We start from the raw sequence: 22,806 nt of genomic DNA, 5'->3' as shown, positions 1-22,806 counted from the left end.
GCTTTTACAACATTGAGATGTTTCTACTATCCCTGTTTTTTCTAGTGTTTTGAACATGAAGGTATGCAGTATTTTGTCAAATGCTTTTCTGTATCGATTGAGATGATCATTATTCTTGTTTTTAAGTCTATTAATATGATCAATTACGTTTATTGATAACCCAATCAATAAATGGGCTAAGGGGCTGAACAGACACTTCATAGAAGAAATACAATCGATCAACAAATATATGAAAAAGTGTTCAATATCTCTAGCAATTATGGAAATGCAAATCAAATAAGATTTCATCTCACTCCAGTTAGAATGGCAATCAACAAGAATACAAGGGCTGGGGATGTGGCTCAAGTGGTAGCGTGCTCGCCAGGCATGCGTGCGGCCCGGGTTCGATCCTTAGCACCACATACAAAGATGTTGTGTCCGCCAAAAACTAAAAAATAAATATTAAAAAAATTCTCTCTCTCTCTCTCTCTCTCTCTCTCTCTATCTATCTATCTTAAAAAAAAAAAAAACAAGAATACAAGCAACAATAAATGTTGGTGAGGATGTGGGGGAAAAGGTACACTCATACATTGTTAGTGGGACTGCACATTGGTACAACCACTATGGAAAGCAGTATGGAGATTCCTCAGAAAACTTGGAATGGAATCACCATTTGACCCAGCTATCCCACTCCTAGGTTTATACCCAAAGGACTTAAAATTAGCATATTACAGTAATGCAGCCATGTCAATACTTATAGCAGCTCAATTCACAATAGCTAAACTATGAAACCAACCTAAGTATCCTTCAATAGATAAATGGATAAAGAATATATATATTCAATGGAATATTATTCTGCTTTAAAGAAAAATGAAATTGTGGCATTTTCCAGTAAATAGATGGAATTGGGCAATATCATGCTAAGCAAAATAAGTCAATCTCCAAAAAACAAAGGCTTGAATATTTTCTCTTATATGCAGATGCTAATTCACAATGGGGGGGGGGCCACTAGTGAAAAATAGAATTACCTTAGATTAGGTAGAGGGAAAGTGAAGGGAGGGGAGGGGATGTGGGTATAGGAAGGATAGTAGAACGAAACAAACATTATTACTTTATGCATAACAAATATCATTCTACAACATGTATACTCAGAAAAATGAGAAATTATATATCCCATCTATGTATGATATATCAAAGTGCATAAATGTATTATACTTTTGTGTATAACTAATTAAAACAAATAAAAAATTAAATTAAAAATTAATAAGTAAAACAAAAATTTTAAATAAGATAAATAACTAAAGGCAGTATAAGATTATATACCCTAGAATAAAATAAAGTACTACAATCAAATAAATAAGTATATGATGAAATAATTAAGAACACTCTTCCCAACAGTAGAATACCAGTTAAGACATCATTAAATAGTTAGAAAATTATCACCTGGCAACTATTATGGTAATAACTTCTGTAGGCAGGAAACTTCCATAATGCTAAAACTAGTGGGTGAAAGTTGCATAACAAATAGAATTGTAGCTCAGTAACTCCCCCCAAATATTAATTAATTACAATGAGAAAAGAGTAATGAATGTTGGGAAAAATCTCACAAACTTCAGCTTATTCAAGTGACCAAATAACATCACCAGTGACAGGAGACATCATGTGCCACATAAAGGAGAAGAGTACATTTCTGTAATATTACTGTCAAATCTGCAAAACCTGAGTCAAATCATGAGGGCACATCAGATAAACTCAAACTGAGTCTCCAAAGTAACTAGACAATAATCTTTAAGAAAGGACCAGGGAACTGTTCCAGACTGAAGAAGAGGAAAGGGGATGCAAGCTAGATGCAATGCCTAGATCCTTTTGTTGTGACGAACATTATTAGGACATTGATAAAACTTGAAAGGGATCTCATGGTGAAAGTTAAAGAGCATGTCTTTGTAATGTTCTTACAACTTTCACATAGGTTTAAAACTATATCAAAATAAAAATAAATTTTTAATAATATCATTTTTATTGGGTGCTATCATTCTTATGTTGAAACTTAATGGCCAGGGCTGGGGATATGGCTCACTTGGTAGAGTGCTTGCCTCACATGCACAAAGGCCCTGGGTTCAATTCCCCAGCACCACCACCAAAAAAAAAAAAAAAAAAAAAAATTAATGGCCAATGTCAAAGTATTAAGCAGTGGGGATTTTAGAAAGTGATTAAGTCATGAAGGTTTGTGCATACACAAATATGTCACAATGAATTCTAGTATTATGCATAATTATATTGTACCATTAAAAAAAATGCAGGGATTATAAAAAAGGGGGTTGGGAGAATGGGCTTGCTGTCCTCACTTCTTCTGCTGTGTAAGGACAGACACATATCACCATCTATGAAAAACAGGTCTTCACCAGGCCATGAGCCTACAGTGCCTTGATCTAGAACTTCTCAGCTCACAGAACTGTGAGAAAATAAATTTCTGTTCTCTATATATTATCTACTCTCAGGTATTTTGTATCACAGGATACAATGAGATATTCTATTTTTTTCTTTGTAATAAATCTATAACATGAGTAGTCTATCAGATAATGTGTGAAAGAAATGGACAGAAATAAACTTTAGTATTAAGGGGAAAATGATGCCTGAATGTAGATTATTTTTACATGTGTCTAGTTTACCACCAGTGAATATTGTATTAGGGTGAATTTTATTTCATTAAACAACCTGTACTTTTGGGACCACATATTGATTATAGATTAACTCTTATATCATCTCTCTTAAAGTTCACTATAAGCCTATAAGTACAATTATTATTACTCTTACAGAAAATGAAAACAAGGCTTACAGAGGTTAACTGCCAGAGCTACAAAGTGACAGAGTTGAGCTCTGGAGCCAAGAAGTCACATTTTAGAACCTACACTGTCACAAATAAATAGCCAAGTGTTTGAATAAATCATAAGCCATCTCACTCTTCTACTCATCACATACATGCATGCTTACTTCTAGCAAGAGAGGTGGAAGAAATCCAAAACTGACACATCCATCCTTACCTGTGTCTGCCTCATTGCCCGCTCCACTCGCCTCGTACTTCCTCTCTCAAGTTTCGTCCGGAGGATCAAGGCTGATGTCTGAATGGCCCAGAACTTCGGTTGTGAAAGCAAACACTGATAGAAGAGGAAGAAAGAAGGATAAGCTAGAGATCATATTGTGAGTAGGCGAAATTTAACTCTTGCAAAAATATCAGAATATAGCCAAATGAAGATTTGACAATCTAAGCAAACACAGGCAAAGGGCTCTCCTTTTTTTCAATTTACATTAAAGAAAATCATGCTAAAACATATCAAAATGCTTTCTGGCATTAAGATCCTATATTAATTGAAATGCTTTCTTAGAAGAGGCATCTTAAACAAGACTGGCCTATACAAAACTTTAAATATGCACATAATGAAACTTAACCCCAGAGAAAAGCTGTAAGGGCCACCAATTCAGAGGGCATGGCAGAAACCACTAAATATGACAAGTAGTGAGAAATAAAGTGCATGGTTTGGGTGAAACAAACTGTGATAAACAAGGACAACTTGGCATAATGAACACAATTTAAGCTCTCTTTGAAGGTGACTTAGAATCCAATGTTTTACCTGGGTAGACACTCCCAACAATCACTTTCATTTTCTTGTTGTCTGTTTCTAAACAAATATTTCCTTGTTTCCAAAAACCGGGTATGAAAAGCAAACTAGTTAAAGTCCAATTAATCATTCAAAACCTAGCTGCCCATTAAAAAGCATCTGGAAATCATCTGGCTTTTTTTTTTTTTTTTTTTTTTTTTTTAAGTAAATCAGATCTGAAAGCAGGCTCTAAGCATCAGTGTTTTTTTGTTTTTTGTTTTTTTAAATAAAATTCCCTAGGTCATTTTGGGGGTGGGGAGATGTACTGGGGACTGAACCCAGGGCACTTTACCACTGAGCTACATCCCCAGCCCTTCTTTTTTTATTTTGAAGCAGGGTATTGCTAAGTTGCTCAGGGCCTTGCTATGTTGCTGAGGCTGGCCTGGAACTCTCCATCCTCCCACTTTAGCCTTCCAAGTGACTGGGATTATAGGCATGCACACCACACCTGGCTCCCCAGGTAATTCTTAAGTGTAAACAACCTGAAGAATTATTAGGCTAAAACAACACAAGTGTTTGTCTTTAGTCAAATTCATTCATTAAAGGTTAGCAATAAGCCTTTCAACATAGCATAAACTATATCAAAGTCACTACAACTCTTTACTGTACTCTGCCCAGCTCTCTTCACTTATTTGTACTGACTGCATGGCCCCTCCAGGCATTTGAATTGTTAACCCCTAATCTAGAATAATCCCCCTTAAAATTAAGAGGGAAATGAAGCTCCAACATATGAAAGTAACTGTTCAGTATCACAACTTTGGTAATGGTGAAAACTGGTACCTACGCTTGGTCTCCTGAGAGCCAGAACATCTTTATATCATTTTATAACTTTTTCTGAATGAAATTATGATAATTTAAATAGTCAAATTAAGATATGACAACTGGACTGGGGATGTGGCTCAAGCGGTAGCACACTCATCTAGCATGTGCGAGGCGCTGGGTTCGATTCTCAACACCACAAAAAATAAAGATGTTGTGTCCATCTAAAACTAAAAAATAAATATGAAAAAAAAAGATATGACCAACTTCAGGCTGGGGATGTAAAAGAAGGGGGTACAGAGAATGGAATTTTCTCTTTCTTAGTTTCCTTGGGAAAGGTGTTCTCCATTTTTGAACCTCATTTTTGTTTTCAACTATATGATGATGGGATTTGACCTGATGGCTTCTAAGGTTACTTTTAGCTACAAAACTTTTGTTCTAGCTCAGTGGCACACCCTTATAATCCCATGGGCTAGGGAGGCTGAGGCAGGAGGACCACAAGTTCAAAGCCAGCCTCATCAATGGCAAGGCTCTAAGCAACTCAGTGAGACCCTACCTCTAAGTAAAATACAAAAAAAGCCTGGGGATGTGGCTCAGTGGTTAAGACTATCTGGGTTCAATCCTTGGTATAAAAAAAAAAAAAGTCAGCAAATAAATAAAAGGAAGACCAGTAGGATAAAAGGAAGGGAATCAGAGGGAGGGAAGCAAGGAAGATGAGTGGGAGTGCTAGAGATTGAAATGCAGCAATTATATTATATACATGCATGAATATGGAAACATTTTATATATATATAAACTATATAAACTATATAACATACCCACCAGTAACAAAGTAAATTTTCATGATTTTCTCAGAGCCCCCGCAAGGGCACTAACACACACACACACACACACACATTTTATCAGCTAACAATTTTCCACTAATTGCAGCATTCCCCTCAGGCCCAGAAAAGTAGCAAGAAAATTTTGTAACACCATCAAAGAGGATCTGCAGTATTGTTTCTACTAAAAATAAATTTCCTTTTCTTTCTTATCATGGTAGGTTTCAAATAATCTTCTTGCAGAGGTCACTAGGATTCCTTTATACGACAATCAGTCTACTCCTTTAAACATGAAGGAGCTTTCAGATAAGTTCTTTTTCCATATGAAAATCAAAGCCAGCTCAGAGCCCTCCTTGTGGGTGTATAATTGTCTGGCAATACCAAAGCCAAAACGGATGATGCCCACCCAGGTCAGGCTGACCTTACAAAGCAAGGAACAAAGAAATACTATAAAAAGTAAACATATTCCCCTTTCTATGTAATCTATTTAAAATAGCTCTCATTTTAAATCAGTTCCAAACGACAATAAGTTAAAAATTCCAAATTAAAGTTATTAACTACTCCCAGCAGAACCCTAGTCCAAATTTCCTATCCTTGCTCTATAAACCATTTAAAATCTGTCTCAAACCTATTTTTCCCTCCATCTCACTACTGCCCTACACACATCTTCCAATTTGGCTCAGGGACTCTAGTGGAGCTGACACTCGCCCATCCCTTGCCTTTGTTCCTGTGGTGCCCTGATCCAAACCCCATCTATCTTCCAAGGTCTGAACTCAAATCCTCCCCTTATGAACAAAGCCTTCTTTGACTGCTCAGTCCTGAATATTTTCTTCTTTTCTTAACAGTTAGGACATTTATTATCAATTTGAGGTTCAAACTGTCTGGTTTCGGTATTACATTTATTTATTAATCTAATCAGGGCTAAATTAAAAATTCCATGAAGGCAAGTTCCATTGTTTTAGACCTTTATTTCTTCCCTGTTACCAAGCCCGTGCTGGCCTGGCAAATCCTGAGCTGCTGGATGCTCCGCTATCACAGTACTTTTTAAGTTCTTTTCTCTGCTACACAAGTTTTCACATAGAAAGCAAAGACAATAGAGTGGTCAATCTATTGGGTCTTTTGGCTGCCTCAAAAAACAAGACCTGATTCTGGAGATGCTAATTTATCAACACTGCCAGATGCACCTTTCACACTTCCATCAAAAGCAGGCCTTATTTGCTTTTTTTTTTTTTTTAAGACAAGATTTTTAAATAAAAAATTACAAAAGTACCTATTAAATTTTGTTCTAGATTTTCGCTCCCTCCCTCCACTTTAGTCACCACCACCACTACCACCACTACCCCCACGCGCGCCCCTCAGGCCTCAACTCCTCGCTATGGCTGTGTGGCCTGACAAGAAGTCTAGACGGTTGGACGAAGGAAGAATTGAAAAGCCTGGGGTAGAAACTCAGGGTGAGATCTTCTCTACTCGGAGCTCTAGAGATGCCCACCTTGACTCAGAAGTCTCTCCTGTTAGTCTTCGTCTCCTCATCCGCCCTTAACCTGGCTTCCTGCTACCCCTAATTAGACCCTGAGGTCGGACTCACCCCAACAGCTCAGCGCCCCCTCTCCAGCGCCGCCATAAGCAGCACGGCCAGAGACGGAGGGAGGAAGACGCCCTGCTCGCGCCAAGCCAGACCGGAGGAGGAAGACACCCGGTGGGCGCCAAGCAAGACCAGAGGAGGAAGTCTGGCCCCGCCCCGTGTGCTAGTCCGAGGAAGCCCATCAACCCTTAAAACCCACCAAAGGGGGTGTGGCTACCAGCACGGTTTTGCGGCTGATCCAGGTACCCGGTTTCCAACTCCCCCACCCTAAGCTGCGATAACTCAAAATATTTCCCACAGGCTTTGGGGGGTTGTAGCTATCAACACAAAACAACAACTATATAGGCACCTGGTTTCTACCTCAGAGACTAGAGTAGGGAAGATACAGGTGGAAGCTCATTTCCTTTCACACTGACTATACCCACCACCCTGAATACAGAGGCTCAAGCTAGGAATAGACAATGCCACCTACTGGAAGCAAGGTAAATAGTGTTCTGAGAGACTTTTCTTTTTTTTCTCTTTCTTTCTCTCTTTTCTTCTCTCTCTTCCACAACTTCAACATATGTGAAACCAAGAACGGTGCATGAACAACCGAATTACTAAGTAATATAGAGGAATATAAGTAATATAGAGGAATTGCATATACCCCACCTTTCCCCCAATTTTTTTCGTTATTTCTATCTTACTTTCCTTTTCCTTCTCTTATTTCTCTTTTCTTCCTTGGTATTTTTTTCTTTTTTTTTTTTTTCATTCGTATTCTCTCTATCCCACTTTCAATCTCCTAACTTTTGCTATCTATACATAGGGTAACTATCTAAATACAGATAGGAGGTTGAGTCTATACATTCTTTCATAAATTACCAGTCTATTGGTTAGAGTTCTCCAAAGGTGCTAAGTTAGTTTAACCTCATACCCTCACTCCTTTCCCTCTAAGTATAACATCCTTTGTCTGAAATTAAGTTTTCTATATGCCACCAGATATGGTATGCCTTTTATGAAACTAATGAATATATTCTTAAGTAATAATTAAAACAAATATCTATAGACTTAGAATCTAACTATAAATGTATTAATAATGAAAACTTGTGCTTAGATAATGTACTGTTGATAATGGGGACTGCTAACATTGTCTTTCTCCGCAAAAGAGGGATTTTGGAGCTATACAAGAACAATACAAATATATAAGGGGAAAAACATTAATACAACAGTTTCACAAAGCTACAAAGAATCATAACCAGTATGAAAAGACAAGGAAAGAAAGGACCACAAACAATACAGGTCAATTCAACATTAGATGAGGTAGTATCTGCAGCTGATGGAATGTCAGACAAAGAGTTCAGGATATACATGCTTCAGATGATCTGGAGTCTCAACGAAGACATTATACAGCAAATTCAGACAATGAAAAATCACTTTGACAATGAATTACATAAACAAATCCAAGAAGCAAAAGATCAACTCTATAGGGAGATAGAGGATATAAAAAACAAACAAACAGAAATCCTGGAAATGCAGGAAACAATAAACCAAATTAAAAACTCAAATGAGAGTATTACCAGCAGAGTAGAACACTTAGAAGATAGAACTTCAGACAACGAAGACAAAGTTTTTCAACTTGAAAAAAACATAGACAGCTCAGTGAGAATGTTAAGAAATCGTGAGCAGAACATCCAACAATTATGAGATAACATAAAGAAACAAACCTAAGAGTTATTGGAATACAAGAGGGTATAGAGGTCCAAACCAAGGGAATGAGCAATCTATTCAATGAAATAATACTAGAAAACTTCACAGACTTAAAGAATGAAAAAGAAATCCAAATACTAGAAGTCTACAGGACACCGAATGTACAAAATCATAAGAGATCCACACCAAGACACATAATAATGAAGATGTCCAACATACAGAATAAGGAAAGAATCTTAAAAGCCACAAGACAGAGGAAGCAGATTACATTTAGGGGTAAACCAATCAGGATAACTGCTGATCTTTCAACACAGACTCTGAAAGCTAGAAGATCCTGGAACAACATATTTCAAATGCTGAAAGAAAAAGAGTTCCAACCAAGAATCATGTATCCAGTGAAAATAAGCTTCAGGATTGAACATGAAATAAAAATCTTCCACGATAAACAAAAGTTAAAAGAATTTGCAGCTAGAAAACCAGCTCTTCAAAACATCCTTGGCAAATCATTACAGGAAGAGGAAATGAAAAACAACAATGAAAACCAACAGCGGGAAGTAGTACAGTAAAGGAAAAACTAAGTATAGAGGAAAAACAAATCATGTTAAGTAACATACATAATCAAATATGGCTGGATATACAAACCATATCTCAATAGTAACCCTAAATGTTAATGGCTTAAATGCACCAATCAAAAGACATAGGCTAGTAAAATGGATTAAAAAAAATCCAATAATATGCTGCCTACAGGAGACTCATCTGATAGGAAAAGACTTACACGGACTGAAGGTGAAAGGTTGGGAAAAATCATATCACTCATATGGACCCCGGAAGTAAGCAGGGGTGTCCATACTTGTATCAAATAAAATAGACTTCAAGCCAAAGTTAATCAAAAGGGATAAACAAGGACACTACATACTGTTCAAGGGAACCATACACCAACAAGACTTGACGATCATTAATATATATGCCCCACACAATGGTGCAGCTACGTTTATCAAACAAACTCTTCTCAAGTTCAAGAGTCAAATAGACCACAACACAATAATCATGGGAGATTTTAACACACCTCTCTCATCACTGGACAGATCTTCCAAACAAAAATTGAATAAAGAAACCATACAGCTCAATAATACAATTAATAATTTAGACTTAATTGATATATACACAATATACCACCCAACATCAATCAGATACACTTTCTTCTCAGCAGCACATGGAGCCTTCTCAAAAATAGACCATATATTATGTCAAAGGGCAAATCTTAGCAATTACAAAGGAGTTGAGATACTACCATGCATTTTATCTGATCATAATGGAATGAAATTGGAAATCAATTATAAAATGAGAAAGGAAAAATCCTACATCACATGGAGATTAAACAATATGCTACTGAATGAACAAAGGGTTACAGAAGAAATCAAAGAGGAAATTAAAAAATTCTTAGAGGTAAATGAAAACTCAGACACAACATATCGAAATCTCTGGGACATTATGAAAGCAGTTATAAGAGGAAAATTCATTTCATGGAGTTCATTCCTTAAAAGAAGGAAAAGCCAACAAATAAATGACCTCACACTGCACCTGGAAGCCTTAGAAAAAGAAGAACAAATCAAAAGCAAATACAGTAGAAGGCAAGAAATAATTAAAATTAGAGCTGAAATCAATGAAATTGAAACAAAAGAAACAATCGAAAAAATTGACAAAACTAAAAGTTGGTTCTTTGAAAAAATAAACAAGATTGATAGACCACTAACCACGCTAACAAAAAGAAGAGAGAGAACCCAAATTACTAGCTTACGGGATGAAAAAGGCAACATCACAACAGACAATTCAGAAATACAGAAAATAATTAGAAATTATTTTGAAACCCTATACTCTAATAAAATAGAAGATAGTGAAGGCATCGATAAATTCCTGAAGACATATGAACTACCCAGATTGAGTCAGGAAGACATAAACAACCTAAACAGACCAATATCAAGTGAGGAAATAGAAGAAGCCATCAAAAGACTACCAACCAAGAAAAGCCCAGGACCGGATGGATATACAGCAGAGTTTTACAAGAACTTTAAAGAAGAACTAATACCAATACTCCACAATCTATTTCAGGAGATAGAAAAAGAGGGAGAACTTCCAAATTCATTCTATGAGGCCAATATCACCCTGATTCCCAAACCAGATAAAGACACCTCAAAGAAAGAAAACTACAGACCAATATCCCTAATGAATTTAGATGCAAAAATCCTCAATAAAATTCTGGCAAATCGGATTCAAAAACATATCAAAAAGATCGTGCACCATGATCAAGTAGGATTCATCCCTGGGATGCAAGGCTGGTTCAATATACAGAAATCAATAAACGTTATTCAGCACATCAATAGACTTAAAAATAAGAAGATATGATCATCTCGATAAACGTAGAAAAAACATTCGACAAAGTACAGCAGCCCTTTATGTTCAAAACACTAGAAAAACTAGGGATAACAGGAGCTTATCTCAACATTGTAAAAGCTATATATGCTAAGCCTCAGGCTAGCATCATTCTAAATGGAGAAAAACTGAAGGCATTCCCTCTAAAATCTGGAACAAGACAATGATGCCCTCTCTCACCACTTCTATTCAATATAGTTCTCGAAATACTGGCCAGAGCAATTAGACAGACAAAAGAAATTAAAGGCATTAATATAGGAAAAGAAGAACTTAAATTATCACTATTTGCTGATGATATGATCCTATACCTAGAAGACACAAAAGGGTCTACAAAGAAACTACTAGAGCTAATAAATAAATTCAGCAAAGTGGCAGGATATAAAATCAACATGCATAAATCAAAGGCATTTCTGTATATCAGCGACAAATCTTCTGAACTGGAAATGAGGAAAACCACCTCATTCACAATATCCTCAAAAAATAAAATAAAATACTTAGGAATCAACCTAACAAAAGGGGTGAAAGATTTATACAATGAAAACCACAGAACCCTAAAGAGAGAAATAGAAGAAGATCTTAGAAGATGGAAAAATATACCCTATTCATGGATAGGCAGAACTAACATCATCAAAATGGCGATATTACCAAAAGTTCTCTATAGGTTCAATGCAATGCCAATCAAAATCCCAACGGCATTCCTTGTAGAAATAGATAAAGCAATCATGAAATTCATATGGAGAAACAAAAGACCCAGAATAGCAAAAGCAATTCTAAGCAGGAAGTGTGATTCAGGAGGTATAGCGATACCAGATTTCAAACTGTATTACAGAGCAATAGTAACAAAAACAGCATGGTACTGGTACCAAAACAGGCGGGTGGACCAATGGTACAGAATAGAGGACACAGAAACCAATCCACAAAATTACAACTATCTTATATTCAATAAAGGGGCTAAAAGCATGCAATGAAGGAAGGATAGCATCTTCAACAAATGGTGCTGGGAAAACTGGAAATCCATATGCAACAAAATGAAACTGAATCCCTTTCTCTCACCATGCACAAAAGTTAACTCAAAATGGATCAAGGAGCTTGATATCAAATCAGAGACTCTGCGTCTGATAGAAGAAAAAGTTGGCTCCGATCTACATATTGTGGGGTCGGGCTCCAAATTCCTTAATAGGGCACCCATAGCATAAGAGTTAAAAACAAGAATCAACAAATGGGACTTACTCAAACTAAAAAGTTTTTTCTCAGCAAGAGAAACAATAAGAGAGGTAAATAGGGAGCCTACATCCTGGGAACAAATCTTTACTCCTCACACTTCAGATAGAGCCCTAATATCCAGAGTATACAAAGAACTCAAAAAATTAAGCAATAAGAAAACAAATAACCCAATCAACAAATGGGCCAAGGACCTGAACAGACACTTCTCAGAGGAGGACATACAATCAATCAACAAGTACATGAAAAAATGCTCACCATCATCTCTAGCAGTCAGAGAAATGCAAATCAAAACCACTCTAAGATACCATCTCACTCCAATAAGATTGGCAGCCATTATGAAGTCAAACAACAACAAATGCTGGCGAGGATGTGGGGAAAAGGGTACATTTGTACATTGCTGGTGGAACTGCAAATTGGTGCGGCCAATTTGGAAAGCAGTATGGAGATTCCTGGGAAAGCTGGGAATGGAACCACCATTTGACCCAGCTATCACCCTTCTCGGACTATTCCCTGAGGACCTTAAAAGAGCGTACTATAGGGATACTGCCACATCGATGTTCATAGCAGCACAATTCACAATAGCTAGACTGTGGAACCAACCCAGATGCCCTTCAATAGATGAATGGATTTTAAAAATGTGGCATTTGTACACAATGGAGTATTACTCAGCACTAAAAAAAGACAAAATCATGGAACTTGCAGGGGAATGGATGGCATTAGAGCAGATTATGCTAAGTGAAGCTAGCCAATCCCTAAAAAACAAATGCCAAATGTCTTCTTTGATATAAGGAGAGCAACTAAAAACAGAGCAGGGAGGAAGAGCATGAGAAAAGATTAACATTAAACAGGGATGAGAGGTGGGAGGGAAAGGGAGAGAGAAGGGAAATTGCATGGAAATGGAAGGTGACCCTCACTGTTATACAAAATTACATATAAGAGAATGTGAGGGGAAAGGGAAAAAAAAATCAAGGGAGAGAAATGAATTATAGTAGATGGGGTAGAGAGAGAAGATGGGAGGGGAAGGGAGGGGGGATAGTAAAGGATAGGAAAGATAGCAGAATACAACAGTCACTAGTATGGCAATATGTAAAAACGTGGATGTGTAACCAATGTGATTCTGCAATCTGTATACAGGGTAAAAATGGGAGTTCATAACCCACTTGAATCAAATGTATGAAATATGATATGTCAAGAGCTTTGTAATGTTTTGAACAACCAATAAAAAAATTTAAAAATAAAAAATTAAATAAATAAATAAATTTCATTCTAATTAGTTATATGTGACAGTAGATGCACTTTGACATATCATACATTCGTGGAGTTCTCATTTTTCTGGTTGTATATGATGTAGAATCACATTGATCGTGTAGTTGTAGTCATATATGCACAAAAATATACTACTGAGTCCTCACATTTTTCATCTATAAAAAAGATAAGGCTAAATTTTGATTTCTATTCAGTACTACATTATATGATTATCAAGAACTATTATGTTACATGTTTCTTTTGCTCATATGCAGATGAACTACAGTGATTGGTTCAGCAGGAAGAATTGTGTGAGAGTAATTTGCTCTAGATCACTTCATTTAAATGTATGGAAATGAAAAGCAGGCCTTCTTAGAACCCATGAGCTATCATCAGACTTGAACTCTCATTCTTTAACTCTGTGCTAATTCATAGTGTCAAAGTGAATCTTACCATCATGTACATTATCCACAAGATGTTAACTAAAACAAAACAAAACAACAACAAAAACTACAAGTAAACACAGAATGATCTGTAGAATACAGGAAAGGGAATAAGAGGAGCAAGGAGAAAAAGGAAAGGAAAAGTATTGGGAACTGAATTACAGCAAATTATATCCATGCTTTTTAAATTAAGTCAAAATGAATCCTAATGTTTTATATAACTAAAAAGAAACAATTGAAAATTTTAAAAGACCTAAGGGCTTTAGCTTCGAGGCAGGCCAAAACCAGAAGCACAAAGCCACAAGTCTGAAGAAAACACTTTAATACAAATATATTAGCCATCTTGGCTGTAAGTCCATATCTGGGGACCACAAGCCCATTAAAATACTTTGAAATTAAAATGTACACAATGAAGTCAATACTGTCTATTCTTTAAAATGGTTTAAGAGATCAAATAACTTTGAAATAACAAAGTTGAAATGACCCTGCTATTGATCAAAACTGGTTTTTAATTTTTTATTATTTGATATATGCGGGAGGTTAAAAATAACTAAATAGGGATGGGGATGTGGCTCAAGCAGTAGCGCGCTCGCCTTGCATGCGTGCGGCCCGGGTTCGATCCTCAGCACCACATACAAACAAAGATGTTGTGTCCGCCGAAAACTAAGAAATAAATATTAAAAAATTCTCTCTCTCTCTTAAAAAAATAAAATAAAAATAAAAATAACTAAATATACGTTATGAGGTATAATATAAATATCTGTGAATCTAAGACTGGCTCTTTAACTTGTTATCTTTACAAATTCATCCACATTTTTACTTATATCTTTAGTTGATTTACTTTCATTTTACTATTGAATAATATTTCATAATTGTGTTAAAAAGTCACAATTGAGGTGGGCATGGTGGCACACACCTATAATCCCAGTGGCTCCGGAGGCTGAGGCAGGAGGATCTTTGAGTTCAAAGCCAGCTTCAGCAAAAGCAAGGTGCTAAGCAAGTCAGTGAGACCTTGTCTCTAAATAAAATACAAAATAGGGCTGGGAATGTAACCAGTGGTTGAGTGCCCTCTGAGTTTAATCCCTGGTACCAAAAAAAAAAAAAAAAAGTCATTATTGATTTATTCATCCTCCTGTCAACAAACATTTTTCTGCCATCACACATTGTGCTATTGTTAAACACTCTTATATGCGTCTACTGATGCAGACCCAAAAGTTTTACTTATGCATACTTCTAAAGGTGGAAATTCTAGGACACTGTGATGCAAAACTTCTTGATAAGTACACTAAGTCACTCTGATGTAGCTAAGTAAATATGGATTAAATTTTTTAAACTCTACTTTTTAATTTCAAATTATTCCTACAAGTTATCCAAATCATAAATGTATAACAACTAATAAGCTGTTTGGCTATTTTTGTGATGAAACCCTTATTTCTTTAAACACCCCATACATAACCTGTTCTATATTCTGAACAATGTGTCCTTTCATTAGTTGTTTGCTGTTTCTATTGACAATCATGAGAGCCTCCTTCCTTTCTTTGTGTGTAAGTCTTTATAGGAACATATACTTTGATTTCTTGTGGGCAAATACCAGTGAGGCACTTGATGATTAACCTCATGAGAAAATGCCAAACTGTATTCCAAAGTGTACCATTTTACATTTCTACCAGCAAAGTAGGAGAGTTCCAAACTCTCTGCATGGTATTTTTTAAGGGTATACAGTGGTATTTTCTTGTGCCTTTAATTTGTTTTTCCCAAATGATTAATAATATCATATATCTTTGATGCTTTCAATGGCCTTTAATATACAGTTATCCCTCAGTACCCTTGGGGGATTGGTTTTAGGATCCCTGTGGATACCAAAATCCACTGATGCTCAAGTGCCTTATATAAAATGATGTAGTCCTGGCACATGACCTATGCACACCCTCTTGTATACATGAAGTCATCGCTAAATTATTTATAACTCTAAAACAACATAAATGTTATGTAAATGTAACATAATGTAATATAATGTAATGTAATATAAATATCATGCTATATTGTTTAGGAAATAATAAGAAAAAAGTCTGTATATGTTCAGTACATATGCAAATTTTTTCCAATTACTTTTTATTTTAAGTTGGTTGAATCCATGGATGCAGAACACCAGTCAACTGTATCTTTATCTATTCAAATCCTTCATACATTTTTAATTGGTTGATTCACCCTTTATTACTGAGTTAGATGAGGCATTTATTCTGGAAGCAAGACCTTTGTTAAGTACATAAACTGTGATTTTTTTTCTTCCAGTATCTGGCTTGCCTTTTTGTTTTCTTAATGTTGTCTTTCAAAGAACAGAAGGTTGTAACTTTAATGAAGTCCAATTTATCACTTTTTCCCTTTTATGGATCATATACTTAGTATCTTAGCTAAAAGCTGCAAACTACCCCAATGTAGTGGGGTAAATTTTACATAGAAAAACATAGGAGAAAATTTTTGTAACATTGGGGTCAATGATTTAGGTTGATGACTGACTTACACATACATTTCCTTTTTGGCCCATGGACAAAGTAAATTGTTTAATTGCTTGGACCAAATATTTGAGGGTTCTTGGATCTCTACTAGCTATTTATACCATTTAATTCCATTGTAGAAAGAGATAATACTCCACATCGTGTCATTTTTATTTACTCATTCATTGAGATGAATGGTCTTCAGCAATGGTCTTGCTGAACACATCATGTGCACCTGAAAAGACCATGTATTCTGAGTATAATGTTTTATAAACAACAGTTAGATCAAGGTTGTTAATATTGTTGTCCAAATTACTTATATATCTGTTTTTGTTATTTATCCCATCAGTTGAGATTAGAGAATTGTTAAAAGCATCAACTATGATTGTGACATTACCTATTTCTCACTCTAATTCTACTAATTCCTGTTTCAAGTATATACAGTTATTATTAGGCACATGGCACACTGTGATCATTCTGTTTTCCTGTTAAATCTTCCTTTATTATGAAATAGTCCTCTTTGTCTCTAGAAACATGATTTGAAACAAAATCCATTTCATCTGATATTAATGTTGTAATCCAGTCTTTTTATACTTGCTGTTTTTATGGGTTATTTTCCATCAAATTATTTTCAGCCTGAGTCTTTTTATGTTTATAATACATTTTTCCTAGGGAGCACAGAACTGTCTTTTTCCCCCATTATTTGGAGTGTTTATCCATTAACACTTAATATCATCATTCATGTAGTTGAATTTAGATATACCATTTGATTTTAGATACATTATTTGGTTTTTCTTCTTTAGTATACTACTAAAGTGAAATGTACTATTTCACATTAAACCAGTTTTGAATTCCTGAGATAAACACTACTTAGTCATGACTTATTTGCCTTATTCTACACTGCTATTTCATATATTTTATCCAGTTTTGTCCTTATTCACAATAGGAATTGAATCCAATAACAGTCATTCCAACATGACTGGAAAGGAAATTGGTACATAAGTATAACTAACTTTAAGATGCAGTTAACTGTGGAGGAAAAAAAAGATCAGTCCTCAGGTCACTTCTGACTCAGACAGAACTAGAAAAGAGGACAGAGCAAGGGATCACTCAGCACGAAGCTGTTTCCTCACTTAACCTGGCATTTTTCTTTTTTTTACTGAGGACTTTCTTCATGTGGTCGCTTCACCAGGTTGACTCCGCCAGGCACAGCCATGGTTTCTTTATGTTGCTCAGGTCTTGCTGTGCTTGCTCCTAGGCGCTGTGAGGTTCCTCTGAAGTAAGTGACCCCAGTAACACACACTGTCAGATTTAACAGTGTCAACTCACAAAGTTACACTGCCTATCCTAAAGAAACCAAAATTTTAAAATGAGTATTTCCTAGGGAAAAAAAAAGATGATCATTTTAATCTGTAAAAATGGTCAGCTAGGCCTGGGGTTGTAGCTCAGTGGTAGAGTGCTTGCCTGGCATGTGTGGGACACTGGGTTTGATTCTCAGCACTGTACATAAATAAATAAAAATAAATAAAGGTCCATTAACAACTAAAAAAATATTTTAAAAAATAGTTACCTAACTATTTTACATTCAGAGATAAGTATACATTAAATAACTTTAAAATCAATAGCAGAGCTCGAAATGGTGGTGCATGCTGTATCCCAGCACCTGGGAGGCTGAGGCGGGAGGACTGACTGACCGCAGGAGTTTAAGACCTGCTTGGGCAACAACGTGAGACTCTGTCTCAAAAAAGAAAGAAAAGGTAAGGAAAAGGGGGAAAGGGAAAGGTGAAAAGGAAGGAAAGGGAAGGGAAGGGGGAAGAGAAAGGGAAGGGAAGGAGGGGAGGGGGAGGGAAAAGAAGGGGAGGGGGAAAGGATGGGATCAATGGCAGAAAGAGAAAATACATCAAATAATGTGAAAGTTCCAAAAGACTCTTTCCTTCTTCCACTTATAGATTCGTTGGAGCTTCTGGCAGACAGTGAGAGGCAAGCTGCCAGTATCAATTCACACTTAAACAGAAATTTTGCCAATGAAAACTAAAACACCTGTATGAATTACCTAAATTGTTCCCATTTTCAACAATGAAAGGAAATTAAAAACATCAGTGAAAGTCACTGACTTGGCTCATCTGAAAGGAAATAACATAGATATCACAGTTCACTTTAAATTATCAAGCTGATACAACATGAATGGTTCTTTAAAACAATCTGGGTTATTTTTACTATGACTCAGTCAGTTTTCCTGAAATGTGTAGATGTAATTTCTCAGGAACAGCACCACAAAATGACAACTTATACAAGGAAAGCTATTCCTCTCGGGACAAGCTTCCGACTTTACTGAATTAAAACATTTCCCAACACAGCTCACATATTTTCAGTATGCTGAAACAACATGAAAATACTGGCAAAAAATATTTCCAAAAAGAGAGTCACCATTAGTTTAGTCAACTTTTGGACAGTTCACTAAAACTGAACAAACTTCAGGACCAATAAGCCATCATTTGTTTATTCAATAAGTATTTACCAAATGCCAAATATCCATGGGACCTGTCCCTCCAACGGCAAGAATATTACAATTTTGTTGTACTTGCTATTTTCTATCAACAAGGAAGGCCCCAGTAGTTCACAAACCACAGTCCCAAGTCACCATGTTACTGCCAGAGCAAAGCGATAGCAAGAAAGAATATTCCTGTTCTCCCAGTTCTTTTCTCTTCCCTTCCCTCAGCTAATTCCACACACACCTCACTCACTGAGGCTGCAAGAAAACAGGAATGCTCTCCCAGAAACCAGGACATAGACAGTCAGGCTCATCACTGAATGCTGCAAGACCTTCTCCAGAGTACTTTTCCTTACACTGCACAACTGGATCCTCAAAACACATTTTTTGTTTGGAGGAGGGGCACATCACCCCTTCCTTCATTTTACAGAAGAGGAAAGTGATACAAGTAGCAATCCCTATCATGCAGTGCCACCTGAATGATGGAACTAAGCAGAGCAATGCAGTTGCAGAAGAGAAATCAACACTATTTAAAGGTTACAGCATATTATTTTCATTCTCTTTTTCTGCATACGTTTTTTGAGCAATAACTAGGAGTAAAACATTGAAGCACTCTACCAGGCCATGTAAAAGACCCAGAAAAGAAGAGCTCAGTCACTAACGTTGGGAGTCTGGTAATGGAAAGGCATATACCCCATTTATTATAAAATATGCCAAAACACAACCCTTGCCAAAAAAGAGGCACAGATAAAAGTTCAAGAGTACAGAAGTAAAAAACCATGTAAAAGTGGTTCCTCTTTTCTCAAACACTCTTTGAGCCATATGATACAACCATCTGGTGGTATTGATGGGGGACTGGTTCCAAGGCTCCCTTAAAATACCAAAATCCAAAGTTGGTCAAGTCCCTTTCACAAAATGGTACAGTATTTGCATGTAACCTACATATACTCCCATGCACTGAAATCACTTAATACGATGTAAGTGCTATGTAAATAGTTGTTACACTGTATTGTTTAGGGAGTAGTGACAAGGAAAAAAAAAATGTATATATGTTCACTATAGACAAAATTGTTTTTTCAAATATTTTTAGTCCATGATAGGTTGAATCTATGCATGCAGAACTTATGAATATGGAAGTCAGCTATATAAATAAAGTTTTTTTCCTTCATTAAAACCAGAAGGCGCTTAAGTCTAAATCATCATGTATCTACTTCAGTACCATGCACAAAGAACAGGTAAGAGGAAGAACTGACAGATAAAAGGAAGAGATAATAAAGGCAGTTTGGGTTTTTCTGGGGTAGTTTGTATGGTTCTTTTAGGGCAGAAAAACAGAAGGAGAACAGTGTAGACCCCAAAGTATCCAGGAGGTACCTAAAAAGCCCTTTTTACATCTAAGTTTCTGGTCCTGCTTCTCAGAAAGATTTACTTGGTATTAACAAACTCATCTCTTTAGAAGAGTTAGGCTCGACACTGAGTCTCTGTAATGCAAAAACTTTCCCCCAAAAGAGGTCAGATCAGTTCTGACTGGGATGAGGGCTGGAGAACAGAGAGCAGAAAAATTATGCAGCATGAAGCCAGGAGTTTAAGACCTGCCTGGGCAACAACGTGAGACTATCTCAAAAAAATTTATGACCTTCATTACTGCTCTTTTAAGTTACCCAAGATTGGAAGTCACCAGACTTAATTACTTCAGGAGTACCTCACAATACAGAGGAACAAGAATAGGTTAAAGAAAGAAAAATATTTGAAGAAAGGAAAGAGAAATACTCTCATTCACAAAAAGTGCTGAAAAAGCGGGTCTTTTCAGGGGCAGATAATACACACACCACAAAGAACTTCTTATGTGACCAATCCCAAGAGGATGTTACTACTTCACCCTCCCTAAGGAACACCAGCAGGAACATTTCCTGTTACACGCCACATCCCCATCTACCTCAGCCATCAGAAGAAACCCAAGCATCAGGCCATTTGTAACCTAGACATGTGTCTTCCTTCAGCCCTATACTTGCCTATTATGACTCAGTTCATGGCCACCACACACCCTCTGTATGCTTCCCCTGTGCCCCACTTCAGACAGATCTGTGTTCAATGTTACTTTCCCAGTAAGATGTTTCCAAGACCACCTTGTCTAGAAAAACCACATGCATCCCGCTCTTAGTCCCTTACCTTGCTTTATATTTCTCCTTAGCATTTGTACTAAAGATCTATTTCTCTCTTTGTCTACTATGTACTTTCCCCACAAGAATGTAAATTGATGAGCTGGGGTTGTGGCTCAGTGGTAGAGCGCTTGCCTAGCATGTGTGAAGCACTGGGTTCAATTCTCAGCACCATATATAAATAAATGAACAAAATAAAGGACCATCAACGACTCAAAGATTAAAAAAAAAAAAGAGAGAGAGAGAGAGAGAGAGAGAGAGAGAGAGAGAATGTAAATTGATGTAAACTCTGGAAGGGAAGACTGTTAAATGCTGTGACTCCAAAGCATCACAATGCCTGTAAATATCAACTATTTAACAGACATTAGCTTAACAAGTAAATGGAAGGTACAAAAGTTTTTTATATGCTTTTAAAACAATTTTACCACTTTACTTGCCAAATTCCTTATAGCACACATAATGAATAAAATAAGGGCATTTCTACATAGTTACCTAAAACACACGTAATATAATGATACATATCCAAGATTTCTAATAATGAACTGGGGAAAAAAAAGTGGGCACCCAGAGGACACACACAGCTAATGTCTAACCAGTTCCAAGAGGGTATGTAGGAAACAGTGATTTGAAAACTTTATATTACAGTACAAAACAAACTAGCTTTTCTTTCTTCTAGATAAAAGTCCTTTCTTTTACCTTATCTGAAAAATAACAATGAAAATAGAATTCTAACTTGATTACCATGAATTTTAAAAATACTTTTGAAAAAGTGAAACATCTTACCAACTTGTATCACTAAAGAAAATATATCATTCTTCATTTATCATATCTTCTCTTGTTAAAGAATATGTATCCTCTGGCATGGGGCCCTGCATTTAATCCCCAGTACCACACACACACAAGAAAAGACACAGGATAGGCATCCTTTTTAAAATCTGTAAAGTCAAAAAATGATACTGACTGACACCTTTCTCTGTGACATATTTCTCTTGAACTCTTCTTTGATCATGAATCTTCAAATATCCACTACCCCATCTTCCCTTTTCACTGCCAATCTTCTTCAACTATGGTGTTTATCAGCTTTATTTTCTTACCATTCATTCCCTCCCTAATTCTCTCTAATGAGATGACTATCCATGCTACAGGTAAGCGAGGGTCTCCTGCAAATCCATAGCCTCTTGTCTGTCTGCATTTCTCTCTTGACCATTCTAGCTGCTGAATGCTGAGGAGCACCCCATCTTTTGACATCCCCTCCTTCCCTGGTCTCTACAACCCATTCTCTCCTCCCCCTGCACTGAGCTCTCTTGCTCAACCTCACCCATGCAGGCATCCATTGCCCTCAATCATAGGCATGAGTTGTCCTGTGCCTGCTACTTCATAAATTTGTTCAACAGATATTTATTGAGCATCATTTATATGCAAGATAATGGAACAGGGCCTGGGATTAAAAAATGAACAAGAAATATTTGGTCCTGGCCTTTAAATCTAAGCAAGTACAAAGAAAAATGGTTGTGCTTAAGTCAGCAGCAAGAAATGTAGCTTGGAAACTAAAATGATATGGATTTCTTCCCCTTAGGTGGCAGCGTTTCAAAACAACCAATCTAAGGCAATAGCATACCAGAGGCAAAATAATTTACAAGGAAAATGAACAAAATGGAAAGGAAAAAGACATTACTCACTGATGTAAATGCCAGAAGCTCCTCTTCAGTTAGCTTATGCACTGGGTTATTCTTTTGAAAATTTGTGCTTTGAATTTAAAAAAAAGTATATAAATTCTAAATTGCATGTTGCAGATAAAGAAATGAAAGTTTTAAAAGCAAAATGAATAGCTATGTTTTA

At 36.4% G+C, this 22,806-nt stretch overlaps 1 protein-coding gene across 1 annotated transcript in view; it reads right to left on the bottom strand.

The window, feature by feature from the left end:
• Ttc27 (tetratricopeptide repeat domain 27) overlaps window positions 1-22,806 on the bottom strand; it is a 167,829-nt gene that overhangs the window by 106,222 nt on the left and 38,801 nt on the right. The window contains exons 9-10 of the mRNA XM_076833443.2: window positions 22,647-22,713; window positions 3,021-3,134 (exon numbers count right to left, since the gene is read on the bottom strand). Of these exons, the coding sequence (XP_076689558.2) occupies window positions 3,021-3,134; window positions 22,647-22,713 (181 nt within the window). The remainder of the gene's footprint in view (window positions 1-3,020; window positions 3,135-22,646; window positions 22,714-22,806) is intronic.

This window comes from Callospermophilus lateralis, chromosome 14 (genome assembly GCF_048772815.1).
Source record: "Callospermophilus lateralis isolate mCalLat2 chromosome 14, mCalLat2.hap1, whole genome shotgun sequence".
Lineage (NCBI taxonomy): Eukaryota > Metazoa > Chordata > Mammalia > Rodentia > Sciuridae > Callospermophilus > Callospermophilus lateralis.
Note: the sequence above shows the minus strand (reverse complement) of the source record. Positions and strands in the feature narration are given on the sequence as shown.